The sequence below is a fragment of the Micromesistius poutassou genome (assembly GCF_964030765.1).
Source record: "Micromesistius poutassou genome assembly, chromosome: 12".
Classification (NCBI taxonomy): Eukaryota; Metazoa; Chordata; class Actinopteri; order Gadiformes; family Gadidae; genus Micromesistius; species Micromesistius poutassou.
Window position 1 is genome coordinate 17,657,125 of NC_140282.1, and position 23,335 is coordinate 17,680,459.

The 23,335-nt window shown below is 42.6% G+C and overlaps 3 protein-coding genes across 3 annotated transcripts in view; all 3 read right to left on the minus strand.

Annotated features, from left to right (window-relative positions):
• ddb1 (damage-specific DNA binding protein 1) overlaps positions 1-3,073 on the minus strand; it is a 40,389-nt gene extending 37,316 nt beyond the window's left edge. The window contains exons 1-3 of the mRNA XM_084476198.1: positions 2,937-3,073; positions 1,146-1,294; positions 739-855 (exon numbers count right to left, since the gene is read on the minus strand). Of these exons, the coding sequence (XP_084332324.1) occupies positions 739-855; positions 1,146-1,294; positions 2,937-2,997 (327 nt within the window). The 5' untranslated portion in view covers positions 2,998-3,073. The remainder of the gene's footprint in view (positions 1-738; positions 856-1,145; positions 1,295-2,936) is intronic.
• Positions 3,074-6,221: 3,148 nt separating this feature from the next.
• Positions 6,222-8,714, minus strand: LOC311356425 (transmembrane protein 138-like; the record flags this gene model as incomplete). The annotated part of the gene is made up of 4 exons (XM_084476201.1): positions 6,222-6,334; positions 7,410-7,485; positions 7,952-8,123; positions 8,497-8,714. 4 exons carry the CDS (start codon positions 8,712-8,714, stop codon positions 6,222-6,224), a joined length of 579 nt encoding a protein of 192 aa, XP_084332327.1.
• Positions 8,715-12,065: 3,351 nt separating this feature from the next.
• The window catches only part of LOC311356591 (putative E3 ubiquitin-protein ligase HERC1), a 63,522-nt gene continuing 52,252 nt past the window's right edge, over positions 12,066-23,335 (minus strand). The window contains 13 exon segments of the mRNA XM_084476374.1: positions 12,066-13,156; positions 13,797-14,102; positions 15,241-15,393; positions 16,663-16,915; positions 17,260-17,336; positions 18,539-18,704; positions 19,727-19,896; positions 20,287-20,456; positions 21,126-21,264; positions 21,851-22,020; positions 22,217-22,319; positions 22,634-22,756; positions 23,101-23,256. Of these exon segments, the coding sequence (XP_084332500.1) occupies positions 12,971-13,156; positions 13,797-14,102; positions 15,241-15,393; positions 16,663-16,915; positions 17,260-17,336; positions 18,539-18,704; positions 19,727-19,896; positions 20,287-20,456; positions 21,126-21,264; positions 21,851-22,020; positions 22,217-22,319; positions 22,634-22,756; positions 23,101-23,256 (2,172 nt within the window). The 3' untranslated portion in view covers positions 12,066-12,970.

A 23,335-nucleotide genomic window follows, 5' to 3' on the forward strand; every position in this document is an offset into this window, starting at 1 on the left:
CACTTGACTTACTTGCAAACTGGAAGAGCCACAATCATGTGCACTGGTTGAGGCTGATTACAGTTGTATTTCCTTCATGGTTCTGCCATTTGGGCTGTTAGCGTTGCTCCGGGCAAGCTCTATGCTCGATTATCAACGCAAAAAAAGTGTCTGAAGGGCTTATTTTATGTGTTTTCATGCCGAAAAAGACCTGGGTTCAATTTTCGCCAGAATTACACTTTAAGGAAATGTCATTCCATGCGTAACTTTATTCCTCTGCTGCGCTTGTCCACAAATGACATATCAGTCAAAAGCTGTGGAGCCATGGTGATCACACAATATTCATTATCAATGCAGAACCATGGAGTAAAATAATTTTAACCATTTATTCTATATAAAAACACAAAATACATTAACAAGCATGGAAGTGTCCAACTCATTATTTGTTCTCAAAAGCTAAGAACAATGTATTGATACATGCAAAATGTATCACAGGCGAAACTGTATTATCCATAGTCTTTGGGCATTATCCATTTAACCCCTTTTGACCTCGTACAACCCTAATACAAACTAAACTCGGTAGTGCCATGCAGAGCCGTTTCTTGCTATATGCCACTTGCTATTTATGACACTGTCAAAAAAACACAAAAATAACCGATAAGAGTACCAGATCGATAAGCAGTATTAATAATAGTATTGATTGATATTCGTACCATTAAACTCGTCCCTACTTGTGAGCATCTCTGGCTTGGTACTCACCTGCACATTTCCATGGGCACGGGTGATGATGTCAATGCTCTCGCCATTCTGTTTGTATTCTAGGATGCAGGCGTTGTACTTTGATGTGAGGATAAATAACAGGTCCTTACTTTCACCCTATACATGGTATAGAAAAACATCATCAGTGTCACACACAAACGCTCGTCCTTTTGTTTACAAAACAGAAAATAATTTTTTTCAGTTTTTTTTTAATTAGCAAAGAAATTGCAAACGACTACTGCTTTTGAACTGTATCGGATTCCGCTTCCAAACTATACTTAAGATTTTTCATTTGACAGTACTATTTACCATTTTACCATGCACAAATTCATAATTTGAATAATACTTGGTGACTAGACAGCCAACTCATGACAATTAATTAAACATGAAACTACACCCATACGTACCTTTGGCCTGAAGAGTTCCATGACGGCGATCTTGCCGTACATGCCTACCTCCTTGACAGGCCTGAGTCCCTCTGCTGTCACCACATAGATCTCCAGCCGTGTGTTCTTGGCTATGAGCAGATTGAGGTCCTCTGCAGAGGTGAAGTGACCTGTGGATACACATTTGTAATTGGTAGACGGAATATCATGAAGTGTTAACATTAATGAGAAAGGCATTCATAAAAAAAGATTTCACACAGACATTATTATTATATAGAAAGTCAAGAGGGCACAACAATGGAATTGATAAGTTACACTTTTAACGCTTCAGATTTTCCACCAACAAGCGTCCAATAGTCTTTGTCTACACCTACTGCCCCAGGGAAACTGTTCAACACATGTATCTGTCATCCCTGATCGGACAAACCTTCAATGTTATACTACGCTACACACATATACCAGTAGTATGGCTCCTTCTGTTGTCGTTGTTGCAGTCAAATTGCAGAGACTGGCATATAGAGGGGAACCAATTATTTACTATGAAGTCATTGTCTTCTTTCAGTCTCTCTCCATGTGGTCAACTGCAGTGTGCTTGCCATAGCTGCTACAACTCTCCCATGTGCATGCCTATTATAGAGGTGGGGTCTATCGCTACAAAACAGTTAAAAGCACACAACGAACAGGTATAATTAAGCATACTTCTAACAATAAACATCAACATTGTCAACAAAGGATATGAAGCCCACAATGTAGAATGACGGCAATATAAAAGTTTTTTTTAATATTATAATTTAAAGCCACCCTTTAGATGCATTTGTGAAGCAACCTTGATCTTGAAAGCTCTTTCAAGATGTCTATTGACATGCTTCAAAATTTTACTTTGGGGCTGTGGCACATTAGGCTTCAACGTTGGAAAGGTTCATAATAAAGGGTGCGCATACTTTATGTAACAGTTGTTGAACATAAAATGTACTGTTCTACTGTATAGCCTACTACTATGATCTTAATAACATTCAATAAGGTGTGCTTCTCTCCCAGAATCCACCAGCACAAAGTCTTGCTTGCACATGCATTATAATGAGACTCCAACTCAACCATCCCCTTAAAAGTTACAGATTGGTGCATCATCAAACCTAATCCCCGTGCACAGCACAGGGATTAGGTTTGGTAGGACAGTGGATATGGACAAGGTGAAAAATATGTATGCCTATCAAGATACTAATCAACAGACAAAACATTGGCATCTTTACACATAACTCATAATACCAGCTCTGGTAAAGGGAGGTGGGCTTAATTCCCCTTTATGTCAATAAACTAGTATGAAGCGTCAACATATTGCAGCATAATTGTTGACAGGTCTGAGAATTGTGATATTGTCGAACGAATTCATATTCCCAAATTTAGAACAGGGGTATTATACAAAATGTTAAGGTCAGTATAATAAACCTGCTTGTCCATACTCACGTTACAATCCCTAACATCGACAGGGAGTTAAAACCAAACATGTTGGACACACTTTAGTATAATGTGTGTGGCCTTAACGTAGCATGGTCAAAGTCATGAGGGGGTTTACAGATAAACCAGCGACCGATAAACGCCGTGCGTCATCGCGATCAACGCTGAACAGTTCATACTGTTGCTGTAATGTGAACGCTTTAACAAAACGAAAACAAAAAAACAACACATCCACTGAGGCCCTGCGTCGCTTAAGTTGAGGCGCGGGAGCGGAGCTAGCGTGTAGGTGGTGGATGTGTGCGGCGCTGCTGTGATATTTATCAAAACAAAATAATAATAACTGGACGGCATATTTACCTGTGATGCAGGCATTGACTGCCGTGGGTTTTTGAGCTGTTACAACGTAGTTGTAAGACATTTTGGGGGAAAAACAGAAAATAAACACCTACGAAGTGTGGTTTAACGTTGCACAAATGATAACCAAAACATCGGTTTTGGAATACTACGGAAGTAGCTACCACACGGCTACCTTTGGGAGCCGTTCTGATATGAGCGCCCCTGGCGTCGCGGAGTTCTGTGTAGATAATACAACAATAATGATACAAACCAATTTTAAAAAGGTTCCTAATTTTAAGGTAAATTACTTATTATTAATATATATTAATTATAAAATACATAATTATTACGATAAAATATTTAAAGAAGGCTTTACTCTGTTGAACCAGAGCTTTAATCAACAATGTAAGGGTAGGAGGGGGTGGACATATATATATATATATATATATATATTTTTTTTTTTAATTAATTAATTTATTTATTTATTTATATATAATAACATAGTCCTACATAATGTAGTCCTACATATCATTTTCGTCATTTTCAGGTATAAAGATTTGTTCAATTTCAGGCTGCAGCAAACGGTGGTTAGCTTGAGAAAGAGGAGGTTGAGTGTACAGTTTTCCATTCTACGACTCTGACAACCTCACAATAATCACCTGCGACCAGCCGATAGCAAACTGATGGACATATTAGACCATCTGGCAGGTAAGGAAGTTCCGGGTATTAAAACAATTGCTTGCTAGTGTTGTACATTTACTCCATAATGCATGAGGTTGACATACACATTTTCTAACTGTGAATGGCTTTTTTTCTTTTTAGTTTATTGGGTTTAGACAGTTGTGACAAAAGCATTTATAAAAAGTAAGACATTGTATAAAAAAATTAAAAACAACCATAAACCAACAGACAAAAAAAAAGACTAATAGTGAACCGTGTCAGTGATAGACACCAATAGTCAGCATTATAGAATATCACCCACACTCCAACAAACACAATATTGATATCCCTCCAAACCGCAAAAGTTGCCTTGATCCAGAATGAATGGGAAGAATGGATCCTATAATTTCAAAAATTTGTTGGAGGAGCCTCTTAATGAAAGCCTAACTTTTTTCCAATTTTAAGAAAATAAAGGATATCTCTTATCCAGTGTGTATGAAAGGGAGATACAGTTGACTTTCAATGGATCATGACAGTCTTCTAGCCAGTAGGGTGATAAAAGCTAAGACATCTTCCTTGGATGTGGGGAGGGAAAGCGATGAGGGGGAGATCCCAAACAGTGCACTGAGAGCATCTAGTTCAACTTTTCCCCCAGTTATCTCTGATAGGGTACTAAAAGTCTCTGTCCAATAGTTTATGTAGGGATGGGCAAAGCTAGAACATGTGTATGAGTTTTGCAGGAAGAATGCCAACACCTATCACAGGTTGGTGATACACCATCATAAGTCTTAGCTAACCGGTACCAATTTACACTGAATAAGACCATGCCTTGCACAGATAAAAGACCTGTGTACACGTTTCAGAATCTCCGCTCATACCTCTTCTGGTATTGCCTCCCCTATCCGCCTCCCAAAGGATCTTTATGGAGTTGAATGAATCTGGTTTAATTTGGTTAAACCAGATTAAATGAATCTGGTTTAAAAAGATTAAAAATGAATTTGGTTTGGATGGATGCCACGAAACCATCTAAAATGAAATCATTAGGTGGGTTAGGAAACGTGGGGAATGTGTTATGGACAAAGCTATGGACGTGTAAATCTCTAAAGAAAGGTTGCCTGGGAAATGACGATTTGTCAAATGACGAGAGCCGCTGAAAGGATGCAAAAACATTATCGATATATAAATCTTTGAACGTCTTTTGAACGTCTTTGAACCAAGTATGACCACCTTAGGGAAGCACAGTCTGCTATGGAACGAGGAAAGACATGATTAGCATAGGGCATTGATGGGAATTGAATGTAGACCACAAAAACGCTTAACCTGAATCACTGTGAATTGCTTAAAGAGTGACTTATGGTTTACGATGGGCATTAGTTCTGAGTAAATCTTTATTCAGATTATTTTTACGTATTATGTTCTTTTCAGGTACACAAACCTGAAAAAAGATCACCTGCAAAGGAAGCTTAAGTAAAAACAGTTTCCTGGTCTCTTTTATTATACAAAATGCAGCCTTTTGAACACACTTTATACGTTATATACACGTAGAACCCCAGTTCAGAAGGGCAACATAGACACCCAACCCTCCAAAACCTGAAAAAACATAACACAATACATAATCATTATTTTATTGAAATTAACAGGGACACAATACATTTGGAAAACAGAGATGTGTACGTTCCTATTTCAGAATTCAAAATTGCTTAGCTCAAAGACACAAATCGTGAAAAAAAAACAAAAAAAAACAACAATAATATTATAATAATAATAATAATAATAATCAACCAATAATTAATTAAATTCTTGGTGAAACACTAAGACATAGGAGTGGGATGCATGTTAATTTGTTAGCTTTAACATTTCCGTTCACTTCACTCCAGAGCCTAGAGATTTCTATTCTATTTAATTTTATGTTTTATTAGGAACATTTGATTAACCTGAGCATTTTCTTTTGTTGAATTTAGAACAAGCGTCAGTTTCTGTGTTTTGTTTTATTGTGTATATTAGATAACAACTTTAAATAGCTGGATATATAAATCACCAATTGAAAAAACTGAATTATAAAAATACAATACAATTACAATTCTAGTTAAACCTATTTTTCTTATTAGTGCAAAGCTTTTTAAGTGAAGGTTTAACAATAGCAAAAAGTATGAAGGAGGTATTAAGGGAATTACAAAATGTGGTCCATGCTGACATCATTGAAAGCCAACCTGACGAGTGAACGACCTTGGACAGTTTGTCAGTTGGACAGTTTGTCAGTTTATACTAATACTGTTAGCTTAGTAGCATCAGGCCAGTCTAGCCATGAAACGACTGATCAATTTAACAAACGTGAAACAAGATATCACAAATGTCATGTCATGTACAATCTGTATAAAACAATTCCAATAGGCTTATATCTAATATTTACAATAAAATCCAGCATAAATCCACCAGTATAACAGCACCTACAAAGAGCAGCCAGTTCTCTCTGGCCCACTGCGCACCATGGATCAACTCCCCAGTGTTGGTCCTCCTTATCGAGTACCTTCTCTCAGTGCATAGTTTGCAAATGACCCGCTGCTAACTTCCTCCCAGCCGGCGTGTTGTTTGCTGCTCTAGAGTTGAAACAAGGTGGCTTTCCCCCCCCTGCCACCACCCATGGGTTCACTGTCTGGTTCGAGCGAAGACCTCCCGCAGCCATGACGAGTCTTCGTAGAGTCGAGGGTCCCCCAAGTACTCAGTAGTTCGCTTGTAGAAGTAGTAGTACAAAATGGCAACTATGTGAAGGATACAATGAACGTCACTTCAGGGAATGCAACAAGAAGTGACATTAAATGTGCTCAGTTTAGAAGTAATTTCTTATTTGTTCCATGAGCTCCAGTGTATCTCAACTCTGATACTCTAACCACCATTGTTAATTTAATTATGTGTTATATTGATTGATGTATTGGAATTGAATAGGCACATAAATTTAATTTTGGCCAAAAGTTTGAGAAAAAAAAAAGAACGTAAACATGTTGAAGTTAGTAACTTTAAAGTGACAATACATCCTCTCGTTCAGTAATGTATGACGTCCCAAGCTAGTCTTCTGCTTCTAATCATCCTCTGGTGTCTGCAGTGAAATTATTCAGTTTGCCTGACTAAAAGAAGACCCAATAATCTTTTTTGTAACTTGAAAATGGAATTATGTTACGAAAAGACTCTAATCTCTCCTATTCCTGCAAATCTCCCGTGTTAGAGTTTAGACTTGATTAGATATTCAACAGTATTTAGAAAGAAACTAATTTGAATCAATAACATGATTCAACTCTATTATGAAACTGAATTGAATATGTTGACATAGTTTTCGAGGGATCGATACTAAATAAATTGTCAGGAACAAGCCCTGTGCCATTTGCGCACATCCAGATTTGAGTTTCAATTCATGTGTCATGGGCTAACATCTTTTCTTCTTATTGTAAAATGCAATATAAAGCATTCTTTGGCAAATCAAATAAAGTCGTGCTATATTTTTCCACTTGTTGCTTAGCACACCACATTGTATCCGTATCATTGAATTGAATTGTATCTAACTAACTGACTCACAGCCTGCTTATTTAAGATAAGGTACTTTTTGCCCTCTACTCTTCTTCTACTTATTGATGAAGTACCCTGGGTTGGATAAAGACGCTGTAGTGCTGATCAGTATGTCAGTGTATTGCAAAGAGAGAGTATTGTAAGAATGCATTGATGTAAACTATATAAAAAATCATTAACTTCTTGATATATACACACACACATAAAACCACACATGCCCGACCCAAACACATACATACGTCGATAACTTGTCAAAGCACAGACAAGTTTACTTACCAACTCTCTGGAAGACAAAGAGCACCTGTAGGCCATCTGTCCAAATAAATCGGTTGGAGTTCAGCCAACGAAGATTCTGTAAGTATAAAACAGAATATTATTATTAATAATAGAGATAACTTATTTTACCCAACCATTCCGTTACATATTGTATTAACAAAGAAAATGTGTAGATGGAAGAGTTCTGTTTTTAATACAAAAAACTCCTCTACTTACTGGACAAACTAATGGTTCTCATAGATCAATACAGTATACACACTAGCAGCACTTAAATTATATTATTATACATGTTATATGTTAATATCAAGAGACCGGGGGAAAAAAGCAACCACATTTTACCTGTATAAATTGACTCAAAATAGCAACAAACATTAAAGCACTTGTTGTAGTTGGAAATATGAGATCAACTGGATGAATAGTATCTATAAATATAGTCTGCATAGTATAAATAAATAAAAATATATTTATTTATTAATATTAAAAATATAAAATCTAGATTTTTTTATTTTTGACTAAATGGTCTTGGGTCTGCAGAAATGTACCATGATCCAGGAGTGAAGAATGATGCTTAGCGTTAAATAGAGTGCGGAGTACATCAGCATGGCTCTGAAGCGATCCAGCAGCAGAGCCACCAGGCCCACCTGGAACACGTAGGTGTTGAACAGCATCAACAGTATGATGATCAGGTTGAACAGGATAGAGATGTCCTGTATACTGTATAGGACACAGAGGAGAAGAGAGGAGGAGAGTATGGGAAATCAGAGGGTGACGAGAGGAGAGGAGAGGAGATGAGGGGAGGGGAGGGGAGATAATAAAGGAGAACAGAGGAGAGGACAATAAAGAGGAAAGGAGAGAAGGGAATATAAGGGGGAGAAGACACCAAAGAAGTCAAGGTGGTCCCAAGATCTGTCAAAAGAGCAAGATTAACGTGACCTTTCCAGACTTTATATGACTATGCAATGACGTTCATAACAGGACTGAGTTTGAAAGTAGTACCATTAACAGCCTTGTTTTTCCACCTTTTATATGTTGACTAATCAGACTTACAAACAGCAGACTGACAGCAGGAGACAGAGCATTGCCTTACATGAACAGCACAAGCTGGACAGCCGGCTCTTTCCTCAGCAGCTCGCTGAAGGAGTTGACGAACAAGTCGAAGGAAAGCAGGCTGAGCTGGATGAAGAGAACCAGGGAGTAGTTGCTGGTGTGCAGCGTCTCCGGCCCAAAGGCTGGCCGCCCGGGCGGATTGTGGTTCCACGATGGATCCAAGGCTGCTCTGCTCTCACCCACACACGACAGAAACATCCGCCTCCGCACTTAGCGACATGGTCCGACGTCCCCTAGGACAACTGTCGTTGCACGCGATTGGAAGTGAAATAAGCCTCGTGTTATTCCTTCAGGGATTCATTGTCGTGAATCACAGTCGATCAAGAATTACCCCATGGTGGGTGCGCTGCACGGACAACAACCCAACTTGCTTCCAACTTCAAGATAGCAGTGTTGTTAGCTGTAGGCTAAGGCATTTTTATTTCAAAAGTAGAGTCTGTAAAAGTAGTTCAAACACAGAACACAGACATACAATTATTGATGTACAATTCAATACAAATCACAGTAAATTGTCTTGCCTATTTTAGTATTTTTTACTAGAATAATTTCAGTGGACCAGATATATACCTCACTGTGATGTATTACATTTTATTTTTATTTATTTAAATTATTTCATTTAGTAAACAATTGAATAAAATATGTTCAGGCAACAAAATTATTTTCATTTGATAGAATATTTAGATAAAATAGCTATTAAAAAAAAAGAATAATCACTTTCAAACGTAACTAGGGCTATACTGATTGCCAATAAATACATACAATTAAAATAGTGATCGACATTCTATGAATGCTTTAAGGTCTCGTAATATAATGCATGCATTTTATTAGCGTAAACACAACATGCCTGTTGCCGATGACACCATTGGGATCCTCTTATAACCCCAGACATAAAGCCGTATTTATAGCTTGGAGTCCATTGGCAGGTGTGTGTGAGAGAGATTAAGATCAGTTTTAAACTGGAGGACAGTAGTGTCAAACACAAGTTGGAATCCCTAACAGTCACTCATGCTATAAATAAAAACTCTGATGATGTATAACAGCATCAGTTTCTCTTATGAATATTGTAAAAACGTGATCAAAACATTGCTGAGACTAATATTATACCTCCAGGCGTTGACTTGCTTGTCTTGTTGTCTTTATATTCACGGGCAGCTATAATCCACTGCCTGGCTTTTAGCTCACTTCTGTTATCGTAAATAATCGGTTAAATAAAAAATAAATATATTTGGATAGCGTTGTGTTGGGTGAAGCTGATACTATGATGTTGAAGTTTAGGTGTGGAAGTCTTAATCGACTTAAAGGGGACTAACCAACCCCCCTGTCCATACAAACTGGTATGACGCTGTCTGAGCCACAACAGCTCCCATCTAGACGGGAAATGATAGGCTCTAGGAAAAAAAATGTTTATTTAGGTAATTACCTCAAAGCGACATCCACTTAGTTCACTTCATCCATAAACAAATCCGATATCTTCATCACGGCTTCGGCTCCCGTTGTTACGCCGAATTCTGCGACCTACCAAAAAGTGTGACCCCAGGGGGCGCTGTTGCACATTTTCTGCAACATGCACGCAGCACGAGTTTTAAGTTGACAGGCATGAAGTCGAAAAAACGGTGTGCATTAGGCCTATAACAAAAACATCAATAAAACATAAGATCTCTCCCCACCGCCTCACCTTGTTAATAAAAAAACACTTTTAGGTGGGTCGCAGAATTCGGTGTAACACCGTTTTCGTTTGGGTGGTAACCTGGTAACAGTTTTCACCGCTACGTCTCTAATATATGGACACAATATATGGGAGTTACCGCAATATGACCAAATATCTACCCAGGTTTTGAGATTATAGAATGTGGATGCATTGAGAACTAAGGTATACCAGTTGGTATGAATAATTGGCTAAATATATACATATAAAAAAGTGAAGAATCCCATTCGCTTTTGCTTTAGGTATTACGGTAATTTTAGATAGACGGGACGATAATTAATTCAACCGTTGCCATCTATCTTTGGTAACGTTTTTTATGGGGCCTTTTCACAAATTCTTAAACCTAGCTATTTTAAGTAGAATACTTCTCAATAATTTACAATTAAATTGAATTAAACCATGTTATGCTCATTACGCCAAGGCGTAATCTTTTCAGTCGTTCAGAGGCACTTGGAGAAGAGATCACTTCTGTGTGGGTTACACGTGACTCTAAGGTTTACGCTTTCATAACGAACTCAATAAAACACTAATGGAATAATGCCAACTAGTTGTCAGAATAAATGGACATACATGCCACTGGTCCATGAGTCCAGGCAAGGGATAAGGAGGCATTACAAAAGTAGGGGCCAGAGGGATACACTAGGGTCCCTAGTGGATTATCGGCCATACACAGGGGAGATAAGCCCCAGAATGGTTCCACGTTTGGGCTCACTTCAGTCAGCCCCAAGCCAGATTTATATCCCTGAGGGAGCAAGCCCAGTGGCAGTGCCAATGTAATTTTTTTGTTGTAGTCCAGATTTTTTATCTGTGAGAACAGTGTGCTCTATTGGCATAGCTTTTTGTCCCCAGGACTAGCCATGGAGAGAATGCTCTTTGCATTCCTTCCGAAGGATATTTTACACGCCTACTGTGGTAGAGGGGTCAGTTGATTCCCCGTCTGGGATTAATAACACACTAGTATCCTATATATATGTTCATGCACGTCACTAGTAAACCCTACATCACCAACTGGGCAACTCTGTTATCAAAATCTGGCCCCTGTTGCCGAACGGAAGTAGAATCATAAGAATTATTTCATTATACCAATTATTTCTAATCTACAGCCGATGCCTGCAAATTGCCTTGGCTGACATTTCATTTAAATCACACGTATTCAAGTATCTCAAAGTATCTAAATGAATCAGATTTTAATTGCAGGAGGTAGGTCTGTATCTTGGGACATGGATTGTGACACGTTAAGATGATTGAAATCTACTGATATACCAATGCTTAACAATATAGCAAGGCTCACGTGCACAAGAAACCTGTCCCAGATGTGTTCAAATACTGCACCATAATTTGATTTAAAAACAACTTACTTTTGACTGTCACCGTGACCAGTATGCCCTCTACCTCAAGCTCATTAAAAAGAGCTACCGTGATATTTGCGGATAGCGATGCATTCATGGCTGGATTTATTCCCGACTTCACATGTTGGCTATAATTTTGGTTATGCCTACTGCCTGTAAGTTATTTACTTTTGATTCATCTATATTGATTGACAGCAATTCTGGACTCATTGGAGGGAGGAGTAACCTACCTCATACATTGTAGATCAATAAATTAAGAAACGCTCTACACAGAGATGAAGTGTTAAAACACTGACGACAATGTACAAACATATGTATTATCTGTAGGATTATCCCAGTCCTAAAATATGGGCTTTTTCAAGCTTTGTGCTTAATAAATGTGACCTAAACCTTCTGAAAGTAAGTGTTTTTCCTTAATTGTATTATTAATTATTTTTCTGGAGTTGCTAGAATACAATAAACTTTGTGGAAAGATCACAAAGAAATCCATTCTGATGCATTTATTGTGTTTTTTGTATGCTTCAGGAAACTCGGCATAGGCAATAGAAATCAAAACAATAAATATGGAAATTATGTAAAACAGTTTCCTAATGAATCATTTTACACAATGTACAATTTCTTCATTTCCACAACCTATACACTTTTCCAAACAAAATAAACAACTCCATGCAAATACCCTGAAAATGGGAGGTGGAGTAATGGAAACTGAAAAAAAACAAAAAAAACAACCTCAATCTTCAGTACACTGCTGACGTGGTCCATTGTTTTAAAATAACCAATAACCCACACAGTGAACCAAAACAATGAACTTATGTTTTGCCCGTACATAGACATGGACTTAAAATGTCCTGCAAAGCTTCACTGCTTAGGAGTTCCTATAGTTGGTGTAACAATGGAAAAAAAAATGCATTTCTTGGACTTGGTTCAGTTCCTGCTGTGTGTCAATTGTGTGTGTATTTGAATGGTGTGTGTGTGTGTGTGTTTGTGTGTTTCATATGTGTATGTGTGTGTGTTTGATGTGCGTGTGTGTGATGTGAATTGTGTGTGTGTGATGGGAATTTTGTGTGTGTCATGTGAATTATATGTGAAGTGTGTGTGTCATGTGAAGTGTGTGTGTGTTGTCATGTGAAGTGTGTGTGATGGGAATTGTGTGTGCCGTGTGTGTGTGTGTGTGTGTCATGTGAATTGTGTGTTGTGTGTGTGTGTGTGTGTGTGTCTGTGTATCAATGTCGTGTGGGTGAATGTCGTGTGGGTGGATGTCGTGTGGGTGGATGTCGTGCGTGAATGTGTGTGTCTGTGGGTATGAATGTCCCGTGTGTGAGTGTGAATGTCCCGTGTGTGTCTGAGTGTGTTGTGGGTGCCTTGACGAGACAGTCCATCGTACGTGTGACGTGTGTGTGTCAGTAGTCGGTGTCTGAGCCCTCGGCGTTGTCCACGTTGCGGGACAGCATGTAGTTGTCCATGTCGATGGAGCGGCAGTTGTTGATGGCGTAGCGCAGCCTCTCCGCCATCACGGCCTGGCTGGAGTAGGGCGGCAGGCGCAGCTGGAAGAAGCAGGTCTGAGAGGTGGGCAGGCTGTCGTACGGCTGTGGAGACAGAGGGGTTAGTGAACCTCAACCCTCCGAGGGGATTTTAAAAAAGGATGGACAACAGGATCTATTCATCTTCAAGAGAGAGGAGGCTTTTTGGACCATCATCCCCCCAAGTCACTTGTTTTTGTTTTGCTTATGGTTTGCATTCAAATTGTACAAACTTTAACGTTTTTATTTCTTCTTATCACGGTAAAGGCGCTGTAAAAAATATTATAATTATAAACAAACAAACATAATTACCATAAGTTATCAAAAAGGGATTCACCACCACACAAATATCTTGTCAGGAAAATGTCAAAAACTGTATTAACATACATTCAAAGTCAGCTTTAAACTCAGTCTTGGAAATATTCAGGATCGTAGTGGCGGTTTGGTTGAATTCTTGCCTGAATTACAAAGCAACCTTTTTTTAATATAATGTGACTTCTTGGATGGAAACATTTGGTTTCGGTTCTCTACTCTCTTGACACATCAGCCAGACGGGTACAGCACGCCACCAAAAGCCACTGCTTCAGTTGGCTTGACACGACCAGTACCAGCATGAGTCCTAATTATAGAACGTCTTCTCAGGAAAGACACTCATGCATTCTGCCCGCCGGCATTATTAACCGATCTCGACGCGGGGGGGACTCACCCGGTCCACCTTCATGATCTGAAACCGCTGGGAGATGTCGGCTGTGTTGGCGGGCAGCCGCGAACGGCCCGACACGAAGCGCATGAAGAGCACGCGCTCCTCGTTGGAGAACTCCCCCAGGGTCTGCCAGAACCACTGCACCAGGGAGTGGTGCTCGTCCACCTCGCGGTAGCGCACCACCTTCTTCAGCACGTCGCAGCAGATCTCGGGCATGCCGCAGACCATCTGCTCCAGCTGCTTGGCCGTCAGCAGGGACAGCAGGGGCACCGGCACGATCCAGGACATGCCCTCCCTCACCGCCGCCACCTGCGTCATGGGGGGGAGGAGGAGGAAGAAGAGGATGAAGAAGATAAAGGGGAAGAATATGAGGAGGAAGAGGAGACAAGGAACAGAGAGGCATGGACACTGGCACCATCTCTGGGGGGGGCACAAGGTTTCTTGCACCCCCAAAGATAAGGTTGGGGGTGCAAAAAACCCTCAATATTGAGACGAAGTGAACCGGCACGTTTTCGTTGTCTGACCCTTTAAAGAAAGCAAATGTGATAGAACGCTGCACTGCGATAGCACCCCGCCACCTCCCTCCCCCACCAATCGTTCTAACGCATCGCTGGCAACATTCTTGACACACCAATGGTTGGGAGATTGGCAAATGATTGACAGGTCGAATATGTCAGGGAGCAGGTCGGGCTTACAAGCGCACGTCAAGGACATACAAGAAGAGGCAATGTACGTGCATTGTAATGCCCACAACGTGAACCTTGCCTTTCAAGAAGCCGTTTCAAAAGTTTACACATGCAGAGATGCGATGAAGACAGTCAAAGAGCAAACCTTCTTAAAGCCTTCTTAACGCTACGTCATTCGTAACCTCTACTTTAAGTTCTACCTTAACATCTCACGTGTTTCCCAAAACGTTCTTGGCTATGAATCTCTTTTGTTCGTTGGTAAGGTTGGTCTGAAGCGCTCGTAGAACCTTCTTAGCTCTACCATAGTGATGATTCAGCTCCTGATGTAAGAATTAAGGTTGCCTCAATCTCCTCCGCTGTTTCTATATTTTCTATATATTTTTTCAATTAGTGTAGGCTATGCTATGTTCACCCATGGTTAAATAAATGTTTAGACCTAGAAGGCTTTCGAGCAATGTTTTATTTGCAAAGACTGCAATATTTTTTAGAACGCTGTCATGCACCTGCGCATGAAATGGAATGAAATGGCTGCTAATAGAATGTTGAAATACTGTCATCTAATCTGTGGAATAACAATTAAATTACATTTAAGGCATAGCAAAAACAACTGGTATGCGATGTGCGTTTACTTATTGAACTTCCTTTGCAATTATACAGCACTCTCAGAAGTAAAATAATGTCATTATGGAAAAATGTCCAACTATTAGGTTGAGCTAAAAAAACTAAATGTGTCCGACTTTAACAAGTGCACGCAGACTCACTTGTCGGTCAATTTCGTGAAGCCGGTACTCAATAGCTCGCTCCACGTACTCCTTTCTGTTAGAAAACGTGAGAGGGATGCTGTTTCCCCCCGGGATGATTGGAACCATCTTGCCATCTGCACTTTGTCCCACGAAGGAGTCCAGAGGAATCATCTGAAGTAAAGACACACACACACACACACACACACACACACACACACACACACACACACACACACACACACACACACACACACACACACACACACACACACACACACACACACACACACACACACACACACACACACACACACACAGATAAATATACAGCATAAATGTTGGTGTCAAAGTCACAGTCGAAGGTACAGCCGGTGGTTATCTTCCTTCCAGGAAGACTCCATTCCAGCTGTACCGTTGAAATCCAATAAAACCCATTGTCCATGTTACAGCACACTCTGCTCTAGGAAAGCTTCTTACTCATCTAAATTAAATAAATTGGGACTGATCTCAGATCCGTTTCGGAGAGATGACATTTATTCTTCCTCCTGCAATAGACCTCTGAAGAATAAGCCCCGCCTCCGAGGCTCCGGTTCCCTCGGTCAAATGTCTATGGGGAATAACTCTATTATTACTGCCTAGTGATGTGCTCGGGGTATATCAGTGGAGACGCAGGCTGGACTGACTTTGCAGTAGATCACTGGGAGTAATCTGAGTTAGCACATAAAGTGAATCTCCCTCTGCAGTGACTTTCCGCCAGGCCGGGCAATATGAAGCCAGAGGCAGCGGACAACAGGCAAGGATTCAGTCTGATTTGTCTAAGTACAACCCTTGTGTTGTTACACATTCAGCTTCACCGTTGTTCCTAACCAGATGATGGTGCACGTTCAAGTGAGGTTCTGCTGACTCTTGGTTGGTGGGATCGGGCGGTGTGGTGAGCTGGGAGTTTTGGGTTACTCAGACAATGGGAACTTAGACGGAAGCTTGCTCAACTTGGATGAGTGCAGAGGGATCATAGCAATGACTGAAAAAGCAACTGTGTCCAGGCCCGGGGAACACTAGCCTGGGGAACACTAACATGCTGCTCACACTGTCCATCGAAGGAATGTAGGTATGATGGGACGTAGGACTGAGGACTGGTGCTTTCATATGCACTACACATGTTTTTCTCACCAGCATATCCATCATATCACAGAACCTTCAACAGATTCCCCTCGTCTTTCGAATCAGGCCAGCACAAACAACACACAGCCATCCAATCCAACGTAAAACCGTCTAAAACCAAGACCCAACCATCTAAACCCAACACACAACCATTTACCAAAAGACGCCTACCCAAAACCAATCCAAGGCAACCATCTCAAATTGACATACAGCACATATTCACCAATTGACCAACTCTACAACTCTCGGCCCCCACCCGTTCCCGGGGTCTCCGCGCACCTCGTGGAAGTTCTCCTCTGTGATGCCGCTGTCCTCGATGTGCAGGATGCTGTTGAGCGTCTGGACGTAGAGCAGGTCCACCTCCTCCAGGTCCTCCAGCAGCAGGGGGATGCAGCAAAGCTGCTTCCACACCATGGGCGCCAGGTGCAGGTCCAGGGGCTTCTTGGTGCGAATGGCCACGCCCATCAGGATGCCCAGGAACTTGAACTGGAGCAGGTGCTCGTCCAGACACGACGAGGGGCTCAGCAGAAACCTGCCCAATGCGGAGGACACAGAGGGGGGGCGCTGGCATGAGCACAAAGGTGCATTCTCTTTTTTTTTTTTTGCACATTCATGGACTGGGATTAGGTATCCCAGGATGTGATAATCACACCTTAAAGTGCGAAAAAGAAAAATAATTGGATAATCACTTACAAAAGCAATTTCATAAGCTCCCACGCATGCATTAATGCATGTGTTGCCAATAATGGAATTAGGACAGATTAAGATCCCTGGTTTGGGATCATGGTGACAAATGCAGACAGAGAACGAACATCGTGATTTCCTCATGTCGCACAGCCTGCAACAGCCTGAATGGTCTGCGTGGTTATCTCTCACCGGTCTCGGTTGTAGCCCACCTCCGCTGTGGCGTTGGGGGAGGGGATGAGGAGGTCCACCACGCCCGTCTCAAGCTCCTACACATGAAAATGTTATGTCGTTTTTTGAAATGTCAGAAAATTTATTTGCTATAGTTACTTACAAAAAAGACGCATGCCAAACAGCCAAAAGTGCCAAGCACTCGTTTACAATGAGCGCTAAGGGCGACAAGGTGCTGCCGTTGCCATGGCAGCAGCATTGACCAGCGGCATGTCAGCATCCAACACGGCCACAAGAAGGGTTGAGATTGTTTAGCTTTATGCAAGTGAAGCAGCTCGGGATTTTAGTTCCTTCAGTGCCTGTTTCTACCAAACATGGAGGAGAAACTAATTGTTTCGTCTCAAATTGCTCGTTTTCCGGAGCCACAACTAGCCTTTGTTTGTCTGTCGTCCACAGAATCAAAACACAAACATTTGCTCCATTTCTGTGTGTTGTATTGTGTATTTAGAGCCAGAACCAGGTCAAATTCCTTGTGTGTTGAGTCGTAGCAGGGGATTCTGATTCAGCTTGATTATTCAATTAAACTCTTATGTTGATGTTATGTTGCAATGTTCCAAAAGTAAAACATCATTATATTTGGATGTTAAGTTCACTTCCTAAATACCAGGGGAAACATGGACAATTTCTCTCTGGCCGGCTGAGAGCACTACTACCACCTAGATATTCAGTCCACAACTGAACAGCGTCTTCAGCACTGCTCGAATTATCCGTCTCCTAGCGCCTGCTGCTCCTCATCCGTCGTCTGGTACGACCGTACAGTTCAGTTTCAGTTTATTGTCCCCTAAGGGAAACTTGTCTTGCAGCCAGGTAACATACAGGTACAGTAGCACAACAAATAAACACACATACACACAAATAATAACACCAACTACTATAAGTAAAAAAAAACACTGTTACACTACTACTCATCTAGCGAATTGTGCAAATTTAGCAACCGTATTGCACTTGGGACAAAAGAGCTCCTTGTCCTGTTGAGCTTAAAACCAGGGACTCTAAATCTTCGGCCAGGTGGAAGGACCTCGAATAAACAGTGAAGGGGATGGTTTACACAGTCTAGTATACCATTTGCCTTCCGCACGACCTGTTCCTCATAAATATTGGTCAAGGTGACCTGAGGACAACCAATCATCTTACCAGCCACCTTCACAATGTGGCTGAGGTTGTTTTTACGGTCAGCAAGTCGGGCATCTCAACACCCCCTAAAAAGGGCCAGACCAGCCCAGACAGACGCCCCTCATACCTGGCACATCTCTGTGATGGTGTCGTCGAAGACCCCCCCCGCGTCGTCGGCCCCCTCCCCCACCAGCTTCACCTTCCAGGCCCTGGAGGGCAGGCGCAGGTCAGAGGCGTTGAGCTTCACCACCTGCCGGGCGATCTGCACAAAGATGGGCTTGCACTTGCGCCCCCTGCAGGGAGGGAGAGACAAAGGAGGGGGGGGTCAGGCTGTTACATGACTAGCTAAGGCAGCAGAGGGCTCAACTCTTAATACGGCCATTCGGATATCACGGCAAACGGATACCATCTCTGAGACATAAAAAGGGCGTTTGATTGTGTTCGTTCATATGGATGTGGTTATCCCCCAGGTATCCCATGGCGTTCTGTGTGGACACTTTTGTGTGGTTTCAGTAGTCACTGCAGAATGCAGAGCATCGTTTTACGAGCTCTAAAGCACAAACCGACACCTTGTGGCAAACTTTTGCTTTGATGGAAAGGTGCAGACAGCCTTTCTGAGCTTTCTCTCCGTCTGTCAAATCCACACAATCGTTTATCGTCCTCCTCAAACATCAAAGCCTTGTCCATACTAGGCATTTTGCTTTTAATGTCTGTTTGAATACAACCCAGTGACAACAACGCCCCTTTCAACATTAATAACAAGGTTGCTACATTAGCCCTTTAGCAACTGATGTTTCCACACGTACAAATACAATAACTAATTAACTACATCAAAAAGTCTCCTTTATAAATGATGCACTGTTGTTAGGGTTTAAACAGTTTAAATTGTGGTTCTAACTTTAATGGATACCCAATACTGCTAAACAACAATCTCTCCAGCCACGCAGAAGGAGGACCTGCATGTGTGCTGTGCAGTCAGATCAGACTTCCGCCTCATACCCACTGTACACGTCCGTCGATGGAAGAGAGTGGGCGTGTCCGACGCATGGGGTAAAACACGATCTGCGTATGACGTGCGTATAACGCGATCTGATTGGCCGACGGATCCGTCGCTGCCTGAAAAGTTAAACTTTTCTCAACTTTTGGACGCAAGAGACGGCGCCGATTTGACGGACGGGACCCACAATGCATTTCGGGAGCGTCCCCATGTAAAGTCAATGAGATCCGTCGACGGACGTGTACAGTGGGTATGAGGCGTTCTTCAACATAACCCCCCACCCCCCCCGCCCCGCCCTGGTCCCAGTGCAGCACTCACCGAGTGGAGATCCGCTTGACGGTGATCTGCGGGCCGTAGTTCTTGCCCTGCACCATGGTCTTGCCTATGGAGCGCACCATGGGCAGCGTGTAGACCCTGGGGGCCAGCAGGGGCCTCAGCTGGCCCTGGACGATGCCCCAGGTGCCGGCGTTGTAGCGGGAGGTGCAGCTCTGAGATGCGGGCGGGAATGGAGGAGGAGGACGGACAAAGCAACATGCATGTTTAGACTGATCATTTCACAATGTTAAAGTGTAAATAGTAAACGTATAGGAAATTGGACTTCAAACAACTTGCTACAATTGTTTGAGTGAGTGAGTGAGTGAGTGAGTGAGTGAGTGAGTGAGTGCGCCTGTCTGTCTGTCTGTCTGTCTGTCTGTCTGTCTGTCTGTCTGTCTGTCTGTCTGTCTGTCTGTCTGTCTGTCTGTCTGTCTGTCTGTCTGTCTGTGTGTGTGTGTGTGTGTGCGTGCGTGTGTGTCTGTGTGTGTGTCTGTGTGTCTGTGTGTGTGTGTGTCTGTGTGTGTGTGCGTGCGTGCGTGCGTGTGTGTGCACATCCCTCCTACCTGGTTGTTGGGGCTAAGGTTGAGCAGGCGCCACGAGGAGTACATGAGGTCGGAGAAGTGGTAGAGGAGGCGCAGGCGAGCCCGCACCGCCTCCATGCTCACCTCCCTCAGCCCGCTGTACTGAGGAGGCACGTTCCCGGGCAGGCCCAGCTGCAGGGGCACCGAGGAGCCTGGGGGGAGCCGGTCGGGAGAGGCAAGGGGAGAGAGCGAGTGGACGCAAAAAGTTTGAGCAATCGGTTCACAGGTCAAAGAGGAAGATGGAGAGAATCTTTGGAAGTTTGTTGTTATTTAAATTGAAGATGAAGCACAAACTACAATTGGCATTATTGATTACACCATTATAGGCATTAGGCAATAAAAAGTTATGGATATTGGCTTGAAATAATCTAATTAATTATGGTGCCCCCCCCCCCTTCCTCCTCCATACACCTGTGGTTTCTTTAATTGCACCAGACAAATTAGAGTCTGATGCTAACTTGATATCTCGAAATGGCTTCAAAAAGGCAACAGTAGTCCGGAACGGAGAAGTGAAAAAATAAGAAACACTGGGACATCCGTCTTTAGGAAAAAAGTTTAAAAAAAAGTAACCAAAATTTACTTATCTAGCATCTATCTTAGCATATCTATTATAGAAAATGGCATTTGGTTGATGCATGTATAAGGTTATGTAGCGAGCAGAATCAGAATGCAGCCTGTAGTCTAAAGTAAATTGAGGAACAAATGTTGGGCATAGTACGCTACTTATCCGTATACTACACCACCGAATGTGACGTATCTGACATGAACAAATGAACCAAGCGTTCCTAGCGGCGGCCCCGGTGTTCAGGTGTGCGACCTACCTGGAGCTCTGAGTGGCACACACGGAGCCGTCCATGCAGCGCTGTGGCAGCGCCCTGCAGAGATCTGGCTGATGTTCTTCCCCTGCAGGGCCGTGGCCAGGGTGGGCTCCCGGACGTGGTTGGTGTGACCCAGTCCCAGCTGCACAGACAGACAGACACACACAACCACAGCCACACTCGTTGAGTTCGCAGTGAGTTATTTCATTCACACACACACACGCATACATACGTAACACCACTCTTTACGGCGAGAGGATATCGAAGCGTTGATTGTGTCACAGTGAGTTTTAAAAGTTATTTTAGATATAATCATTGCAAAGACTTTCCAAATCAAATTCTGAATTCCCGCAGGGTCAATTTCTCTCAGCGATCTCTTATACAAGTCTTGCAGTAGTTGTGACTAGATCTCAATAAATATGCTAGTGCATAATGAATATGCAAATAACTCAAATGACAGCTCATTTTAAAGAGAACCTTTAGATCGTCGGGGCATATTGAAGTACTACAGATGTACCGAGAGGGGAGAGGTGAGCTCATCACTCATCCTACTAGGACACTAGCACATTGATATATGAGCCTTCTGCTGCTACCAAGACCATTCCCCATCCCCTCCTCTCTGGTGAAGTGACAACATGGCTGCCCAAGCAGACGCTCATCCAGGCAGGGGGCTGTGTATGTGTGTATGTGTGTGTGTGTGTATGCACGTGTGTGTGTGTGTGTGTTACCTGTCCTTCAGAGTTGCTCCCCCATGTGTAGACGTCCCCGGTGGAGGAGAGCACCAGGGTGTGCTCCGCGCCCACGGCGATGTCCTGGATGAAGACCCCCGACAGGGCGGGCACCTGCTGGGGTCGGTTGTGGTTCCTGGCGCGGCCCTCGGGCAAACCAATCAGACGGTCTGGACAGGAGCGGAGGGAAATGGATAAAAAAATGTAAATCTTCACCCTGCTTCATTAACAAGCCAGCTTTAATGAGTTTAAATAATGGTAAGAAATCGCTGCATTGATTTGTTTGTTGACACTAAAATGTATGATATTCTCTCTGTAAGTTATGTGTCTGATTTATATTGATAACAAGCAGAAGCTCTGCCGTACCTTGGCCAAATGTGTAGACGCTTCCGTCTTTGGCGAGGGCTACCGAAAACTGTGTTCCGCAGGTTACTTTCTTGATGCCGATTCCACAAAGTACGTCTACTTTCTGGGAAAAGAAGAGATCAATTATTATTAGGGATGCACAATAACTTTTTTTTTAACCGATACCGATAACCGTTAACTTTCAGCTCCTAAAGGCCGATACCGATATCAATAACCGATAACACACACACATATACATATATTTGATCATGACATTGTTGCTCAGACATCAGTAGAATCAACGGGGGGTTTAGGGGGGCGGGCTTTCAAGGGGCGGGATATGACGTAGGGTCCACAACGTGATTGTGATTGATTTGGAAGGGCAAGAACTAATCTGGAATGGAGTGTGTGTGGGAGCGAGGCGTCAGCCCCACGTACCTGAGGGGACGACTTGGCGGTGGAATTCCCCAGGCCCAGTTTACCGTAGTCTCCGTCTCCGAACGCCCACACCATCATCCCATCTGCTGACACGGCTAGGGTGTGGTTCAGACCACACGCCACCTGAGCACCAGAGACACACACCCTTCTATCTATGGCTAGGCTTGAAAATACATACGCAACACCACGGCCCACCCCTTTTCACAGAGGTGTCATCGTAGGACAAACGCAAGTCGTTGCTGACAGCCGTTATTATGCACCAGGGCAAAGATAAAAGGCTAAACTATTGAAGATAAGTCTACTACCAAGCTTGGGTAAATAAACAGAACAGATCCATAATTAGCGTTTGTTCTCTGCTGACACCCCTTTTGAAAAGGGTCTATTATATATGGAGCTACGACTTCCAACAGTACCGCTTATGGACCGCCGGTGAAGTGTTTCATGTCGTGATTGTGGGCGTGACCTACCTGTCCAACCTGGTAGCCTTCTAGAGCAGACACCTTCTCCGGCAGCTTCTTGTTAGAGGTGTTGCCAAGTCCCAGTCTGCCGTAGTCACCGTTTCCAAAGGAGAACATCTTCCCATCGGTGGTCACCACAGCAGAGTGCTTGAAACCGCAGGACATCTGAGAGTACAGGCCAGACCGGCGTGATGGGAAATGAAAGGCAAATTTTGTTTTTGGTAACTTTACCAAAAGCAGCACT